At 37.3% G+C, this 18,531-nt stretch overlaps 3 protein-coding genes and 1 long non-coding RNA gene across 4 annotated transcripts; 2 read left to right on the forward strand and 2 right to left on the reverse strand.

Moving 5' to 3' along the window:
* Positions 1–5,688: 5,688 nt before the first annotated feature.
* hbbe1.1 (hemoglobin beta embryonic-1.1) lies at positions 5,689–6,510 on the forward strand. The gene is made up of 3 exons (XM_022667168.2): positions 5,689–5,848; positions 5,947–6,169; positions 6,275–6,510. The coding sequence occupies exons 1-3, from the start codon at positions 5,757–5,759 to the stop codon at positions 6,401–6,403; spliced, it is 444 nt and encodes a 147-aa protein (XP_022522889.2). The 5' UTR covers positions 5,689–5,756; the 3' UTR covers positions 6,404–6,510.
* LOC125799284 (uncharacterized) lies at positions 6,060–12,636 on the reverse strand. Its single transcript, XR_007438130.1, has 2 exons — positions 12,597–12,636; positions 6,060–6,108 (listed from the first exon to the last, which is right to left on the reverse strand). It is a non-coding gene; the product is annotated as an uncharacterized LOC125799284 (long non-coding RNA).
* On the reverse strand, positions 10,423–11,143 carry LOC111191631 (hemoglobin embryonic subunit alpha). Its single transcript, XM_022667170.2, has 3 exons — positions 11,014–11,143; positions 10,712–10,919; positions 10,423–10,627 (listed from the first exon to the last, which is right to left on the reverse strand). The coding sequence occupies exons 1-3, from the start codon at positions 11,106–11,108 to the stop codon at positions 10,499–10,501; spliced, it is 432 nt and encodes a 143-aa protein (XP_022522891.1). The 5' UTR covers positions 11,109–11,143; the 3' UTR covers positions 10,423–10,498.
* Positions 12,183–13,002, forward strand: LOC111191630 (hemoglobin subunit beta-2-like). The gene is made up of 3 exons (XM_022667166.2): positions 12,183–12,335; positions 12,435–12,657; positions 12,762–13,002. The coding sequence occupies exons 1-3, from the start codon at positions 12,244–12,246 to the stop codon at positions 12,888–12,890; spliced, it is 444 nt and encodes a 147-aa protein (XP_022522887.2). The 5' UTR covers positions 12,183–12,243; the 3' UTR covers positions 12,891–13,002.
* Positions 13,003–18,531: the final 5,529 nt, after the last annotated feature.

Consider the following 18,531-nt stretch of genomic DNA (forward strand, 5'->3'; position numbering starts at 1 on the left):
AATGTTTCCAATTCTAGTTTTTTTTTCATCTCTGCCCCCACCTTCAGAATTTCAGGAAAAAGTTATATTTTATTTTCTTTATTTTTCATTTTTGCTTTTTTGCAAGTTGGATTACACAATTAGATTTTTTTCTGAAAACAAATCTGAAAACAGAGAAGATTTTACTTTTATGTTTTCTTAAAATTCTGTTTGTAAAAAATGGCAGAAATGAAAAAAAAGGATAAAATATACTTCTTCTTCACTGTGCTAAATGGAAAAAACAATACGTTTCATACCTAATTTTCTATGTTTAAACTTTGCTTGATATAGTGAAAAAAATTAAACTGCTAAACGTTACACTGACCATTTACTCTTTGTTCAAAAGACATTTGGTTTTGAGATGAAAAGATAAATGTTGCAAGAATGTCAGAACTTGTTTCTTGTTGTTTAGGTGTTGATAGAATGATTGATTAAATAATGAATTGCTCTAATCGTGTTTTCTGAGTTTGATTTTCTATTTAAGGACTGAACTTGTAAAATATATAAACAAAGGTGAAGGTCAGAGATTTGTCTGTGGAAAAAAATCGTTTGTAAGCGGCAAGCATAGAATCTTGATAGGATTTAGGACCCTGAAGATCATGGGGGCTTTAGGACCTTTGAGATTCCTGGACTTTAGGACCCTGAAACGTATTGGCTTTAGGACCCTGAGGCGAACGGCTCATTGGGTAAATCGCACGTGAGGTTCAAATGAACTGGCAATTGTTTGGGCAGCCTTGGCAAGCTGCTAATGGGCCAACTTTGGTACTATATTTCATAAAGGTAAAGGGGCTAAGGCTGTGTTTTGTTTATTGTGGGCACGTTTTGTTGTGCTGGTAATATGATCCTGCGTATCGATTTTCACCAAAAACACTGGGGACGATTTTATAGTGGACCATGCTTAGTAGAACAACTGGGGACACATTCAACTTCCAATGGTATGGAATAGGTCTTCCTCATTAAAGTTTCTTCCCCCTGATTAAACACCAAATAAGTTTGTGGCATGTCACTGTCGTTTATCGTGACATTGGTTGCTTATAGTTACGAATGTACTTTGTACATTTATAATGCGTTCATGTATCACCATGTGTCGGAACTATAATAAATACAAGCTCCAGATGTTACATAAACACCAAATCGTAATTGCAAGAGGGCAATTCGGAAATAAATGTAATATTCGGGTTCCCTATTTAAGATTTTTAACACAAAATCAGAAACTTGCTACGACAAAACAGCACTCTAACGTGATGTGCCCGTAAATCCCAATTTTGTATTTTGTTGTCCACTTGCATATTCGTTTATGTTTTTTTGAGACGCAAATGCGATATGGTTTTAACCCATCCCTGCAGTGAAAACACACAGTAATATCCTGAATACACCTGCCCGGAGCAGTGTAACCTAAAAAATGTTTCACATTGTTTGGAAAAAATATTATTTTCTGTTGCATCCATGCATTATTTTTTACTGCTGAATTAATGTAAATACTATATTTTTTTGTTATTTAGAAACGTTTGTTCTTATGTTCTCAAGTTTTGTTTTGATTCAGTACGAAAAAAAAGCTTAATATTCTAATTAAATCCTTAGAGCAACTCCAACCCACAACTGGTGGAAGATAAAATTTAATTTCTTAATTGACCAAAAGACAGTGTTACACCGCTATGCGAGTATCCAACCCACAACCCTATCATGAATAACCCGACGCTCTAACAGCAAAATATTCATTGAAATCATGCTGTTTTTGTGATATGCACAGTTAATTTTAGAAAGGATACTAATGCTGTTTTTCTTAAGCATGGCTATTTTCCTGTGTCCTTTCAATGATCATCTTAATGTTGTTATTTTCAGTTGAATTCGAAAATATCTTATGTAATTTTATGCTTCATAATACAATATATAACGATTTGACAATAATGCACATTTAGGTTTGGCGAGATTCCTGTCGGATTTCGCCTCATAATGCGAATTTAATGTTAAAAGATCTCCAACAATGCTATGCTGTTATCGTAATGGCGTAAAAAATAATTGTTCATTTTCAGAATGTATGGCAAGATGTTCCCAATGCACTTGGTCCCATTTGACGCCGGATCCAACCTTAATCCGCCCCTTCCCAACTCAGTATAGTCTCTATAAGTGTTTATAATTGTGACTCAAATTGGAAATTGCAAGAATGTAATCCAGGAGGTGGTTTGAAATAGTTGTTCATTTTCACAGTGTAATATTGTACATGCCAAAAATTAGTTTACGTGGCCTATTTTTTAAATGAAAAATTAAAATATGACGTTAAACACTTAATCACAACACCCATAATAGCGTCTAAACCAATGAAAGCGAGCCTTCTCTTGATTTAGATATATCACGGGCGCCTCCTGCTGCTTCAGCGCAGTATCTACTTTTAATTGTTGTTGACATTAGGTTTAAATATATTTGGGCGACAGGGGGCGACAACAGTCCTTTTTAAAAACAGGAGGAAATGGGTTGATTTGGCCTGATGAACAGCAGTAAATAGACTTTAAATTCAGGCCGGATTCTAACGCAGGAAAATGCAAGTACAAATGCTCAAGTTATTTTGAGTCTCTGCACGGATCATCTTCATACTTGGCTACATACGTCTGCTATGTTCTTGCTGGAGTGTGGGGGGCGGGACGTGTGCAGTATAAACTAATAGGGTGTCGGATTTGTGTATGTTTATATTTTTAATCCAACCACAATTGGAGTCACTTTATCCGGATGGAGATATTTATCTGTATAGGGCCTTTTGAACAATGAGAAGCCGCAATGAAAACAAGCTGAAATTAAGTAGTGTGAAAATTAAGGGAAATGTCGTCTGAAAAATAATTACTCTAATAAAAAACAGCTAAGCAACATTTACTTAAGTAAGCACATCTGGGCAGGGAGGCTGAATCAAAGTTCAGTAATTTAGCCTTCTCGTTTACTTGGCGAAAATGTCAGCTAAACAACTTGACAGCACAGCAAAATGTTTCTATCTAGCAGTAATGTACACTACAGCAGTAAGTTGTTAGTGTTTGCTAGGTACTTTACACTTTTGGTCGACTGTTAAAACTTAAAACAAATAGTAATAGTAAAAGTATTGTGTAATAGTAAAAAAAATAGCTGCGCATAATGTCGGGATGTTTTTATTTATTTATTTATGTTTTTGTTTATTTGTTTTGACTCGTACAACCGGGCGATTTACCACTATATTGCCTTCTAACCATCAAGTCAGCATTTCTTACATTTCAGACATTGGGTTTGTATCCAAACGAAAACTCGTCTAAAGTCACACCTAAGTGCATATTATGTTAAAATATGTGAAATGTGTAAATACAATGCACATAATTCAAGATTCATAGTCAGGAGAAATGTATTCAGACACTTACTAGCTCATAGGATAGCACCACATGAAAATACCATCACTAACATTGAGGAGCTTTACTAACCCACAAAAAATGTTACGTTGTGAGCAGTGCCGGCGCTCCGCCCACGAGGATCACGCACTGCACGTAGGGCAACGAAAAATCAGGCTCCTAAAAAATCACGTGAAGCATGTTAATACATTTAGCAATACAGACGTACATATTTGCTAGTAAAAAGCCAATATATGGAGAAAGGTATAGTGCGCGTCTAAACCATGTTTTCGGTTGTTTTACAGCTCATTAAACATAATTTAAGGCGGACTAATAAACAAATATATACCAGAAAGGCATATACCTGTCTGAACAGTGTCGATTTTGAGCTGCAGACATATCACTTGCTAAAAATAATAAATAATTTATTTTTATAAATAATGCATTATAATTTATTATAAATTATTTATTAAAAATAATTTCAGGTTAAATCCACTATATTTTAAACATTGATGAAAAATGTCTATTTCTTTTGCATAACCCAGATTTTTAAGTCCTATAAAGCGAGGAAGTTGAACTCTTGAACTCTATACTTGTCAAATAACAGTATAATCCTTGAAGAAGCCTTTCTATACTATTAATTCCATAAGTATCAAGTGTTATTACTGTAGCATTTTGGAGTAATGGGAAGTAAATCTTAGGAAAATATCAGATTTGCATAAACCATAACTTGACAATTAATTATTGTGTGCAGGGCACCATAAAGCATATATTCTTAGGGCAATCAGATAGCTAGGGTGTACGGAGTGTTTTAATAACCGGTAAGGATCATTCCTCGAGTATTTTTATTGTAAAAATATGAAAACCAATGATTTTCCAATGATTTGTTTTGTTTTTCTGGTGTCTTTCGCCCTGGTTTCACCTTAACGTATTTAAATTCCCTTTTTAAACAGCAGCATTTGGTTCGTGCTTCATAAGTATCTCGGACTTCGGTTCTTTAACATCTGTAGAAAGCTCCAGCAGATCACTCTGTCGCTCTGAAACACGCCCTGAAACGCAGCTCATATTTTTAATCTGTTTTAATCACGACCATGAATTGCGCAGATTGACTCCTCTGGCAGCGCTGATAGGCTACATCGAGACCTAATGCATGTAATCACCAAATAAAACACATTGCCCGAGTCTGATTTGACCCACTGGTTTCCTGCGTTCACTAAAATTGAAAATGGACGTTTTATAATCAGTATAAAATTGAGAAACTTAAAATAAAATACTAATATATAAGCTCTTTTAATAAAATAGCCACTTTATTCTTCGAGTTTTATCACTTCCAGCTCAAAACAGCTTTTGCTGGTAGCTGACTTCAATTGGTTTAGGCTTTTTAATCATAATATTTTGAGATTTTATCGATTGTCTCTCTTATCAACATGAATAACCAGACGGGGTTATCAAAATAATCATACTGGCCGACTTATTACTTTTACGAATTTGGTTGACCAGTCTGATTAACCTTGTGATATTAATGTTGTGGTGATTTTTCTTTTAAACATGTTTTTTCTTTTTGTTTTCTCCTGATTGTTTAGTTAAACATTTTGTTTATTAATGTGTATTTCCCTGTCTTTTCTTTGTTAGGCAAGTTAAGTTTCTTGCCTTTGTTTGTTCATTTTCTCTTTTTCTTTCCTAGTTTTTGTTTTTTCCCCTTTGGTTAAATATATGTATATAATCTAAGACTAAATCGAACTATTTTGGCAGCTTGGTTGTATGTGTGGTTGGGAAGCGAGGAGGGCTTCCCAACCAATTTATGTTTGGGCCTGACCTAGACCAGGTCGTATATTTTGTACATTTTGTATATTCTTGCTATTTTGTGTGCGTTTATTTATCTGGATTGTTAAACATGGTTAAGCACCTCGAACTGCACTTACAATAAACATATTTTGAAAACGCAACCTAAATAAGAGAACTAGGTGCTTTTAGCGATACCATGGAAGACCCGATGTTTAAGGAAAAACACATTGCCTATTTTCTACTGTTGCACTCACCACAAAAAGCTACAATACCACGGATTCCCTCGCTGTACTTTCCAACACATTTTACATAAACATCAAAAAGGAGTGGAGTTTATTCAGTCACGCAACAAGTTTTAAGATCGCTGGAAATCCCCCCCTTTAGCCCCTTTAAGAACCCTGCATGGCTCGCCAAGGATCATGACGATATTTCAACGAAGTGCATCACCGCATTTGATCAATATCTTTTGGTTGAACGTGACTGGACCCTGCCCATGACTGTCGCTGGGGTTTGGGGAGGGGTGAGCATGTTGATATATAAGCTGCCATCAGAGACTCTTAGATTACAGGGTTTTTCTTCTGCAGGACAAGTAGAAACCTCAAAGTCAGCACCATGGTTGAGTGGACCGATTTCGAACGCGCTACCATCCAGGACATCTTCTCCAAGATGGATTACGAATCCGTTGGACACAATGCTCTGGCAAGGTACGTTGGGGCAAATGTTCATATACCAATATATGTACTAGTGTATACATAATACATAAGTATCTTTTATTCATTTACATTTATATTTTACTATTTAGGTGTCTTGTGGTGTACCCCTGGACGCAGAGGTACTTCGGCAAGTTTGGAAACCTGTACAACGCCGCTGCCATCATGGGAAACCCCATGGTTGCCGCTCATGGTACAGTTGTCCTCCACGGTCTGGACAAAGCTGTGAAGAACATGGACAACATCAAGGCGACCTACGCTGAGCTCAGTGTGCTGCACTCCGAGAAACTGCACGTGGATCCCGACAACTTCAGGGTGAGTTTTCTGCTTTGCAGATATATCACATCTAGAGTTAGTGAAGTTTTCATGTGTTTGTCGTTAATTCCAGGCGTTTAATCATTTTTAATCTTTATTCTACAGCTGCTGGCTGATTGTCTGACCATCGTCGTTGCCTCCAGACTGGGCACTGGCTTCACAGCTGATGTTCAGGCAGCTTTCCAGAAGTTCCTGGCTGTTGTAGGCTCTGCCCTTACGAAACAGTACCACTAAACTCCTATAATGAGTTTTAACTGATAGAATACACCATCAGACGTTTCGGGTTTAAAGACGAACCTGTTCGCGGCAGTCAATGCAAATAAACGTCCGCATTATCCATCTTCTTGATTGTATTGTGTTTATTCATGTATTCAGTCAAATAATATCTTAATTAATCTTTATGTTTCGATGTATGGCACAGCAAATTACTTGCACATATTTCACGGTTCAGTTAGTAACTGCATTATTATTGGAAAAAAAGCCCAATTTGATTGAAAATGTGTATTCAGATTTGCAAATCCCAGGAATTATCAAAAAGCTAAAAATGTGTGTTAAGAAGTGTTTCTCTAATGAATCAGAAAGCTGTAAAGATTAAGGACGATCAAATTTTTATGCATAGACGTGACTGTAAACTGTACTTGTAAACTACAAATTTGTAACTAATGTTCTATTTATAATACTTAGAAGCGAAATCAGAATAAAATACGTACACTCTCTGAACGTGTGATCTAATGATCTAAAGATTGATCATAATCTGTATATGTATCAAGTTATATGATATATTTATTGGTCATAATCGTTGTAATCGAAGTAATCAAAAGGAGATGATTATTGCTTAAACAAGACACAGATGCAATAGTTATTTACATGCAAACGACAAAGGTTTTGCACATTATATTAACCTTAAGAAATTGACTGTAAAAATAAAATAATCTGTTGAGCTTAATGAAACGTTAGACAACGGTAACCAAATAATTACTAATATTACCCATCTAAAGGTGAGGTTTTAATGACTATACCCATAAGTATAGGTACGTTTGGCTAGTAGCAATTGAGCTGGTGAGTAAAAAAAAATCGGAACGGAAAATTCTGAATAACGAAGGTCAATTGAAAATGTCATGGTGAAAACTACTGGTTAGCTATGTTAATATTCATTGTAGAAAAACGTAATGTAAATATAATATGTAATAAACAATCCATACGTATAAAATTACTAATCTTTTTTTTATAATAATTTCTGTTTTGTTTAGAAATCTGCTATACCATGCAGTAAAAAACGTAATCTTTGAACTTTAATGCATTGGTTTTTATTAAAGGGATATACTTTACCAAAAATACGCAAAATTGTTTTTGATGCTGTTTTAAAAACATTGTATTTAATTTATTAAAAAGAGACTAGGTCGATAAACATAGGGTGAACCGTGGTTGTAAAACTTTTTGCTTTAGCACCTGTAACTCACTGAATTTTTGAGCCAGAGTTCTCAAACATTTATATCAACTACAAAAAATGTTTTCTACGAACGGCTCTAATTCAAATCTCTCTCTGGTCGGCAAAGACCTCCTGAGTTGATGTCAAATACATGGTCTTCTTTTGTTAACAGGGTAGGTTGTAACACATGCTGGGGTAAGTTGTAACAATTAGACAAAAGAAACAAAACCAGAGGCCAGCTCATAAAAATAATAAAGAACGTGAACCAGTCAGGCCCTGGCATCTGCTTCTCATCCCATGTTTGTGTGTGTTTAATGATATATTCTCCTGCCAGTTGATATGCAAACTTTCTGACCTAAAATAAGTGGAATAGATAACCTCAGTTCATAGACACACACAAAATTGTTTAATTTGTCTGACACCTACATTAGTATTCAGTTATTCTCTGCTCTCCAGTGCCTAACCTGTCATATGCTTACATCACATGGAGTGAGTCCATAATACAGATCTGCTGCCTGAATCAAATAGTTGTTGCTGCTCCTGTTACACAGGGAAGATTGAGAAACCAGGAACTCACTTGGAACTATGTCCCGATTACAGATGCCTACTATCTAGTCGAAGTTCACTGAAGAAAATGGCAAGATGAATGGTCCAGCAATCCACAAAATAAACTGTATGAAATATCCCCAATCATAATTATTAAATGTAACCTGGACTTCCTTAACAGACAAGATCAGACAATCATGACTAGGCCGAATTGGACATACAGTTCTGTTAAACACATCTTAGTAGACTGCCCTGCACTTTTAACCACCAGAAATAACTTTTATAGTGTTACAAATGTGAAAGAACAGTTTGAAAAGATTCAACCAGCTAAAATACTTAATTTCCTGGAAGTCCTTCATATCAAGACACTGATTTTAAGTCTGTGATGCTCAAGTTATGAACATTGTTGATACCATAAAATAGCCAACATCTTGCTGATATGGCACAAAACCCAAATAAACAAACACAGGAAAGATCACTGGACCCCTGGTCTCTCAGCTTTTGTAGTGATTTGCAGTATCTGCTGAGTGTTACATGGCATAACCCATCTGCCTTTGCAACTGATATGCCCTTTTTTGTGACCTCATCAGATGTTTTTGCAGACACACGCATGTCAGTCTTCCGTTTCCACTGCCTAGGCATTCTACAAGGTTATAAAAATCAAGAAAGTTTTCTTAGTTATCTGTTAGGGGATGCTTGTAAACTTTTTAAAGATGTGTTACAACCCCACCCCTGTCAGCCATTGTTTAGCTAGCTATATTAGCACAATGGATTGAAATTAGCAGGGGAAAAATGCATCACATTTTGACTGAAAAACTACAATTTAATGTAATATAATTCACATGGTTGTATCTGCAATAGTATAAGTACTAAACAAAATATAGTCTTGGTTAAAAAAATTACTTTCTTAGCTCAAATCATTGTTTTCTTTATAGAATCTGCATGTGCCACTTTCCAGATTTGACAACCAGCATGTGGGATCGGGGAAGAAATAGGTAAACACTGGAATGATCATTTGACTCCTATCTCATCCCTGATTGGTGGAACTGGTGGTGTTACAACTCTCCCCATGTTACAACCATACCCGACTCCCCTAATACAAAATGACAACTTTTAACCGTTGTAATCATATACATTCAACATTGATGGATAGATTTTGCATTTAGCATTACATATTCTACATCTGTTCTTAATTAACACAACGTGTGACTCTTAGAAAAAAAATGTCTATGAATTCTAAATGCAAGTACTTTTAGAAGTATAGTTACTGAAGGGGTACAGTTTCGTTCTCTAAAGTACAGAATTATGTACCTCTATTTTTGAAAGTGAATAGTCATGGATTGAAGCTAATGTTGGCATTTTTAGCGGGTTTGCGTAAACAAAATCCACATACAAATCATACAGCTATTGTCCCATAACTTTGGCAAACTCTATATTTAGTATATTTATTTATTTATTTATTTATTTATCAATATGTTACATACTACAGATAAAAAAATATGTTTCGGGGCGAGCAGAAGTGGGGAGAATTTGACTTGTATCCAAGAACGCGAACAAACTCAGATTGACTAGGGGTATCCAAAATTTTGATTGTATAAACATTAGGCTATAAACGCAGCCATGACTATAAATGCGCACAGTTTGTTTTGTTTTCATACAGATAATGAAGCTAGAACACGTCTTTAATGCACTGCATTTGTTAACAGAAAATAAGTAAAAAGAAATACGCAAAATGTGTTTTTGACGCTGGTTTGGAAGCGTAGAATGTTTAGGCGCAGCTAAACATGATGATGCTCAACTCTTGAAGAGTTGGATCCATGACTAACAAAGTAAAAGATCACTTAGTTTACTATATTGGTTGCTATATTTGTGAAACAGCAATTCTGCTCAAGGACGTGCAGAAGTGTGATTCTGTGGAGGATGTGACTTATACACAAGAACCCCAACAACGCCGATTAACTAACTTTAGACTGTATAAACCTAGCCGTAGCTATACAAATCTAAACGTAAATGCATGTTATTAGCTTTACAACTTTGCTTTTAAAAATGTTTGCTCTATTGACAGAGATTAAGTAGAGTGTTTTAAATTCAAGTAACTCAACATATTAGTGGATCATTGGAAAGTTGACAACTTTTTAGTACATATTTGTTTTATTTACTTATTTTAGAAATGGTTTTGTTTGGTGTTTTGTTTTGCAAGTTGGTTTATCACACCCACCAAATTTCCATGCATTTATGCAGTGTTACTCTTAAAAACATTGCAAACACACTTGATTCATACGATTAACAGCCATTTTTATTGGATGTTATGAATTAAGACAGACTGCCCGTCAAAACAAACAGAGTTGGGCTGCTTATCGGTACTTCTCGGAGAGAGCCAGGGCCACCGCAGAGAGGAACTTGTCCATGGCCACGTGCACCTCAGGAGTGAAGTCGCTGGGGAACTGGATGGCCAGAACCACGAGCAGGTTGTGGGACAGGATCTACAGAAAACAAGGTTCTGATTAGAGCACTGCAGGCAGAGGAAGAAAGCAGCAATGGGAGGAACCGAGAGGAACCGGACCTACCTTGAAGTTGGCGGGATCAACACGCAGCTGGAAAGCGTGCAGCTCGCTGAGGGTGAGCAGACCGTTGGTCAGGTCGTCGATTTTGCTGACGGCCTCCGCCACGCCAGACATCACCGTTTTCCCGTGCTTCCTCACAGGGGCGGAGCCGGGGCTCAGGTCCTGCCAGTGGGAGAAGTAGGTCTTGGTCTGCGGGTAGACGACCAGCATCCTGTGTGGACACATCCAGAGGTCACCCTCAGCAGTGAAGAGACAGTAACGTGTAGAAGAACCAGAGAGAAGAGATGGAGGAATCTAGAACCTACCTAGCCAGAGCATCGGCGCCGATATCCTCAGCTTTAGGGGCGACCTTAGCCCAGAAGGCCTTGATGGCGTCCTTGTCCTTGGCAGAGAGGCTCATGGTTACAGAGTGGTTTGGAGGAACTTCTGTAAAAACCTCCAAGAAGAATCGCCCATTTATACCACGACCCAAGTCGGCACACCCGAGTCCCACCTCGAATACGTGCCAACTTGGAGGATTTCCAGAGATCAGAGATTAGACTACACTGCTTCTGTTGGCTAAAGATAGAGTAACACTGAAGTCTGCAGGATAACATTTAGATATTTGGAACAATTGCTCACTTTTTGTACCTGTTTTACATTTTACACAAACTGATACTCTTTAAAAGTTTGCATTAATTGTTTTTATTTATTTAAGCAACGTTTTTTTAGCTGTGGCTTATACAGGTTACAGGCATTTCTTCTTATTGTTTGGACAGTACGCACTGCTATTAAAGATATAGGTAAATAGAAAACGACATATTTTGAATTTAAATTCTTATCTAATATGTGTGTGTCAATTTGATTTTTTTAAGAAGTATGCATTAATAACGTAAAAAATCTCTTTAACATGAAGAAAACTGTTCAAGTCAATATTACTACTCCATCTGACCTAGAGCACGCAGTAATGTAAGTGTACCTTACATTAAAAAGTAAAAATCCATATTCACTGAATTAACATTTAAACAGGCAATACGCTTGGTGATTTTTAACTTTAAAGAAATTACTTGGGTTGCCTTTTGTTAAATTACATTGGAAGTTGACTAAACTCCAATTTCTTTGTGTTGAAAGTAATCCTACCTGTGATTGCGCATGATTATATGTTCACTAATATAGTTGTAAAGAACAGATATGAACGTGATGTTACTTTAACCAAACTCCATAAAATAAAATAAAATATGCAGACAAATATATATAATGTAAGTAAATCCCCTTGCTGCTTTTTCAAATGAATTATACATAATGCACGTAAGCAGACAATAAACTACATTGAAATTCCAACTTATTTAAATTACTTAAAAGTTTTTCACGGTTCACTTATCTCTGATCAAACACCTTTACCCCACCCGCCAGGAGACCCAACCCATATCTCTGATGTTGACCAATCCCCGGGGTTTGGGAGGGGCGCACATGTTGATATATAAGCTGCGACCGAAGACAGTTGGTTTACAGGATTCTTCTTCTACAGGACAAGTAGAAACCTCAAAGTCAGCACCATGGTTGAGTGGACCGATTTCGAGCGCGCTACCATCCAGGACATCTTCTCCAAGATGGATTACGAATCCGTTGGACACAATGCCCTGGCAAGGTATCATCTGTTTTCTTTACAGTATCTTCAGTCGGCACTTGTGTAAACTAAATTATATCTTCGTAATTGTGAAGTTAATTTGATTTTACATGGTTTCAGATGTCTTGTGGTGTACCCCTGGACGCAGAGGTACTTCGGCAATTTTGGAAACCTGTACAACGCCGCTGCCATCATAGGAAACCCCAAGGTTGCCGCTCACGGTGCAGTTGTCCTCCACGGTCTGGACAAAGCTGTGAAGAATATGGACAACATCAAGGAAACCTACGCTGAGCTCAGTGTGCTGCACTCTGAGAAACTGCACGTGGATCCCGACAACTTCAGGGTGAGTTCCACTGAGTAGATCCATCATATCTTCAGTTGGTGAAGTTTTCATGAAGTCTGTCGTTAATTCCAGGCGTTTAATCGTATTTATTCTTTATCCTACAGCTGCTGGCTGACTGCCTGACCATCGTCGTTGCCTCCAGACTGGGCACTGGCTTCACAGCTGATGTTCAGGCAGCTTTCCAGAAGTTCCTGGCTGTTGTAGGCGCTGCCCTCAGGAAACAGTACCACTAAACTCTGAATAGACTTCAACTGACGGAGAAGACAATCAAACGTTTCTGGTTTTAACAACAAACCTGTATCTGTCAGTTAAAGCTAAATAAAGTTGTTCAGAATTTTAACATTGCGTTTCTGTGTTGGTGTGTTTCTTTGTTGTTTTAAACTGTTTATTTAATACAAAAAGACAGTAATACATGGTATTAACCAAAAACACAATGGATTCTATAAAAATATGAAAAAAGAGAAAGTTGATATTGCAAATAGTCCTTTTGATAGTTAATGTATTACAGTTACAATTATTGGTCAATCTGCATCTTAAATACTTTAATCCAGATATGTATGTATATGTTTTAATCTGTCAGTCTAATCATACCGTTTAAATATTTAAAGAATTAAAAATCAATAATATATTTCTTTATTTGTATAGTTACAGTTACTTGTTTACCGGGAGCCAGAGCACCGGACATTAGTGGCAACCTTAGGTTAGGGAATAGGAGATATTCGAGGGTAGTAATTCATGTAGGGGCCAATGATATTCGTCTGCGGCAGTCTGAAATAACTAAGGCTAATATTAAAGAGGTGATTAAACAGGCCCAGACGCTGTCCGAGGAGGTAATCTGCTCTGGCCCCATCCCAATGAGGCGTGGTGATGAAGCTTACAGCAGGCTTTCTTCGCTGAACCGCTGGATGTCCAAGTGGTGTGCAGAAAATCATGTGGGCTTTATAGATAACTGGCTTCACTTTGAGGGCAAGCCTGGTCTTTTAGGTAGGGATGGTGTCCACCCCACGCGGGAGGGTGCTGCCTTACTTTCATGCAGCATAGCTCATAGTCTTTTAGTTAGTCGGCAGAGTAGTATTAGAAGCTGCTGACAATCCAGAGCCGGGACCAGGCCGCAGACAGAGAGGCTTAACCGACCGTCTGCGAGCTGCAAAGAGACGTTACCTAGATACCAATGTATTCAGACTGTGTCTGTCCCCCGAGTCAAACAAAAACATCAAAAAACTAAAACAGTAAATCTAAATAACTTAACTTATATTAAACAATCATATCCAGACTGTAGTACTAACATTTCAAGCCTAAAGATTGGTTTACTTAATATTAGATCTCTAAATTCAAAAGCAGTTCTGGTGAATGAAATGATAACTGATCAGAAATTCGATGTTCTGTGTCTGACAGAAACCTGGATTAGGCCAAACGAATATGTAGCATTAAATGAAGCCACCCCTGCAGGCTATAATTATATACACAATCCGAGATTGTCCGGTAGAGGAGGTGGGGTCTGCATATTTTTCCAAAGTACCTTAGTTAGCAATCAGAAACACTATGATAATTTTACTTCTTTTGAGCTTCTGTACACCAGTATAATTAATCCAGTTACAAAAAAGAATGCATTTTCTTTAATTAACATCTACAGACCACCAGGGCCCTATTTAGAATTTTTAAAAGAATTTAGTGATTTTGTCACAGACTTAGCAGTAAGTAATGATAAAGTGATTATAGTTGGAGACTTCAACATTCATTTCGAAAAATTGGATGATCCATTAAAAAAGGCATTCACATCGATTTTAGACTCAGTTGGTATTATTCAAAATATAACAGGACCTACTCATTACTGTAATCATACTCTGGATTTAGTTTTGACCCTGGGTGTGAGCATAGATAACCCGAATATTCGTTCTCAAACCTCCGCAATTTCAGATCATTACCTTATTTCATTTAAATTACATCTTAGTCATAATATACGTACATCCCCTAGCTACTCTGTAAAACGTTCAATTACGCCTTTTACAGCCCAACAATTTACAGATAAGCTTCCAGACTTATCAACTCTAATGTACTCTCCTATAGACCCAGTAGAACTAGACAAACTAACCGAAGGTTTAGAAAATACCTTTCGCTCTACCTTAGATGTTGTAGCACCCCTTAAACACAAAATAGATAGACAGAAAAAGCTCGCACCGTGGTACAATGATCAAACTCGTACCTTAAAGCAGTTAGTACGAAATTTAGAGCGTAAATATCGATCAACTAAACTGGAAGTGTTTCACTCTGCGTGGAAAGACAGTCTTGTTAAATATAGAAAAGAACTTAATAAAGCCCGCTCAGCATATCTGGCCTCACAGATCGAGATAAATAAAAATAATCCTAGAGTTCTCTTTAGTGTTATTTCCAAATTAACTAAAAACCAGGCAGGTACTGAACCTCAGATTCCAGCCATTTACACCAGCAACGATTTTATGGACTTCTTCAATAGTAAAATTGAAAACATTCGGGATAAAATTAAACAGATAAATATTACATCCTCTCTGTCATCTGGTGTGGCTGATCTAGAACAAAACTCTGTTACTGAAGTTAGGTGGGAAGTCTTTAACCCACTTCCACAGCTAGAACTAGAGAAAATTATCTCCTCTTCAAACAGCACAACCTGCACACTTGATGCTGTTCCCACAAAATTATTAAAACAGGTACTGCCAGATATAATTAAACCTCTGTTAATGATAGTAAACTCATCGCTCGCCCTGGGCCATGTACCCAAAGTCTTTAAAACAGCTGTAATTAAACCTCTGATCAAGAAACCAAATCTTGATCCTAGTGTACTGTCTAACTATAGACCTATTTCAAACTTACCGTTTATTTCTAAGATTTTAGAAAAAGCTGTAGCCCAACAACTTTGCTCTTACCTGCAAAGAAACCAGATCTATGAAAAATTTCAATCTGGATTTAGGCCTTATCATAGCACTGAGACAGCTTTAGTTAGAATAACAAACGATCTACTTATAGCCGCCGACCAAGGCTGTGTTTCCTTACTCGTACTTCTCGATCTGAGCGCAGCCTTTGATACAATAGATCATACTATCCTTTTAGAAAGACTAGAGAACATGGTCGGTGTAACCGGAACTGCCTTAGCATGGTTTAAATCGTACTTAACCGATCGCTATCAGTTTGTGAGGATAAATGATATGTCTTCCAGTTATACCAAGGTAAGATATGGAATTCCACAAGGCTCTATATTAGGACCGTTATTATTTACATTATATATGCTCCCACTGGGCAAAGTTATTAGAAAACACAATGTGAATTTTCATTGTTATGCGGATGACACGCAGCTCTTCATATCAGCCAAACCTGACGACAGAGTGAGATTAAAGAAAATCGAGGATTGTGTAGAAGATGTAAAATCATGGATGTCGCACAACTTCCTCCTATTAAATAGTGATAAAACAGAAGTTCTCCTATTAGGCCCCAAAGCTGCTAGAAATAAATTATCAGACTTAATGCTAAATCTGGCTGACTTCTCAGCCACCCCTGGTTCAGCAGCTAAAAACCTTGGAGTTATCATAGATTCAGATCTAGCATTCGATAAACACATATCTAATGTTACTAGAACAGCTTTTCTACACCTCCGTAACATCGCCAAGCTAAGAAATGCCCTATCACTGCATGACGCAGAAAAATTAGTACATGCCTTTATTACCTCAAGGCTAGATTATTGTAATGCGCTACTGTCTGGATGTTCCGGCAGTAACTTAAATAAACTTCAGCTAGTTCAAAATGCTGCAGCCAGGGTCCTTACTAAAACTAGAAAATTTGACCATATTAGTCCAGTACTATCAGCACTGCACTGGCTTCCAGTCAAATTCCGCATAGACTATAAAATTCTCCTGTTAACGTATAAAGCCCTACACGGACTCGCTCCTGAGTATTTACAAGACCTCATCTCCTGTTATGAACCACCGCGATTACTCAGATCACAGGGTGCTGGTTTATTAGTAGTGCCTAAAATTCAGAGGAGCTCTGCAGGAGGAAGAGCTTTCTCTTATAAAGCGCCTCAACTCTGGAATAATCTCCCCGAATATGTTCGGGACTCAGACACAGTCTCAATCTTTAAGTCTAGACTGAAAACTTACTTGTTTAGTTTAGCTTTTGGTAATTAATGTTTTTCCCTTTAGATAAGGTTGCAGATTCAGGGGTTCATGGACAGAGGAAATTGTGGTAAACTGAGATGCTGGTGCTGTTGTTCTCCCACTGCACACGGTCACTCAGGTTTGTGGACGGTGGAGTGGGTGGATGCTGGTGTTTCAGGGTGCCTCCATGTCTATGTTACCTTCTGGCTCTCTGCCTTTAGTTAGGCTGTTTTATTCAGTTCTGCCGGAGTCATTTGCCACACTCTGATAATGTTTTAATATTCTCAGTTTTGCATAAATCCAGTCAAAACTAATTCCATCTCTCTGCCTTCCTCCGAGTTACTGACTGCCCACCTGTCTGACCCGATACCGATGTTGGACCCTCAGGCTCTCGCGTCTCCTGTCCGGCCAGACTGATGGAAGTTTCTGAAGTCAGCTCTTCTCCACCACCACCACAGATCAGCTGCTCATCGACCATCTTACTCTCCACTACAGATTACATCCAAGCCATTAGTGGCGCTATTACACTCCTGAGTACATAAAACCTATATAGATGTATAAAAGACTTTTTAAATTTCTATTTAAAAGCCGTTTGACCAGTGGTAGGATGGTCCCCCCTTTAATGTGAGTCTTGGTCCTCCCAAGGTTTCTTCCTCCTCCTGCAGCTCTGAGGGAGTTTTTCCTTGCCTCCGCGCTCACTGGGGGTTCTGTATTCTGTATTTTCTATGTGTAATGTTTTGCCTGATTCTTTGTCCTGTAATCATGTTTCTGTAAAGCTGCTTTGTGCCAACACCTGTTGTAAAAAGCGCTATACAAATAAATTTGATTTGATTTGATTTGATATAGTCACTAATCACTCATTTTTTGTCACTGGCTTCACAGCTGATGTTCAGGCAGCTTTCCAGAAGTTCCTGGCTGTTGTAGGCTCTGCCTTTACGAAACAGTACCACTAAACTCTGAATAGACTTCAACTGACGGAGAAGACCATCATACGTTTTTGTTTTTACAAACAAACCTGTCAGATAAACCAAAATAAAGCTTATAAAAATTTACTGATGCCTTTGCTTTTTTGGTTAAATATTGAGAGAACAGCGCTATTTTGCTTCTACACTAAAATAAACATTACCCGACAACCAATCAGACATTACAAATGATCGACGAACAAATTGAAAACTATCCCAAAAAAAAAAAAATTACATATGGAAAAACTGATGGCTAATTGTGTAACTACTACTTTAATTCCTTTAGAATATTGGTGCGCTTAAATATAAGATCAATGGGTTTAGAACATTAAATGAACTGGATTTAAATCAATGGATTTAACCCGGATTGGTCATTTTACCGCAAGTTCCAACCCTACAATGTGATTGACGTTGCAGGGGTAAAATATCGCTCTCTGAGTAAAGCTATATAAGTATTACTGCAAAAACAGCAGCCTCATAATAATACAAGTACATTTCTGCAACCGCGAGTTAAGTTTGAGTTAAGGTTTTTACTATATTTACTGCAGAATTTAAAGATCTAATCACAAAAACATTTAAACCAAACAAAATAGTACAATTATATTAATACAAGTTAAAGTCTACCAGTTGAATTATATTGTTTTATATGTATATAAAATCATTTTACCTCTAAGAATGTTAATGAACTAAATAATCATTTATTCTATGTTTTTCATTCTAAAATTTAATAATAAGCAACCATAAGGAACTTTCGACAGAGGACCTGACATAAACAAACACTGAAAACA

This window comes from Astyanax mexicanus, chromosome 3 (genome assembly GCF_023375975.1).
Source record: "Astyanax mexicanus isolate ESR-SI-001 chromosome 3, AstMex3_surface, whole genome shotgun sequence".
Taxonomy (NCBI): Eukaryota; Metazoa; Chordata; class Actinopteri; order Characiformes; family Acestrorhamphidae; genus Astyanax; species Astyanax mexicanus.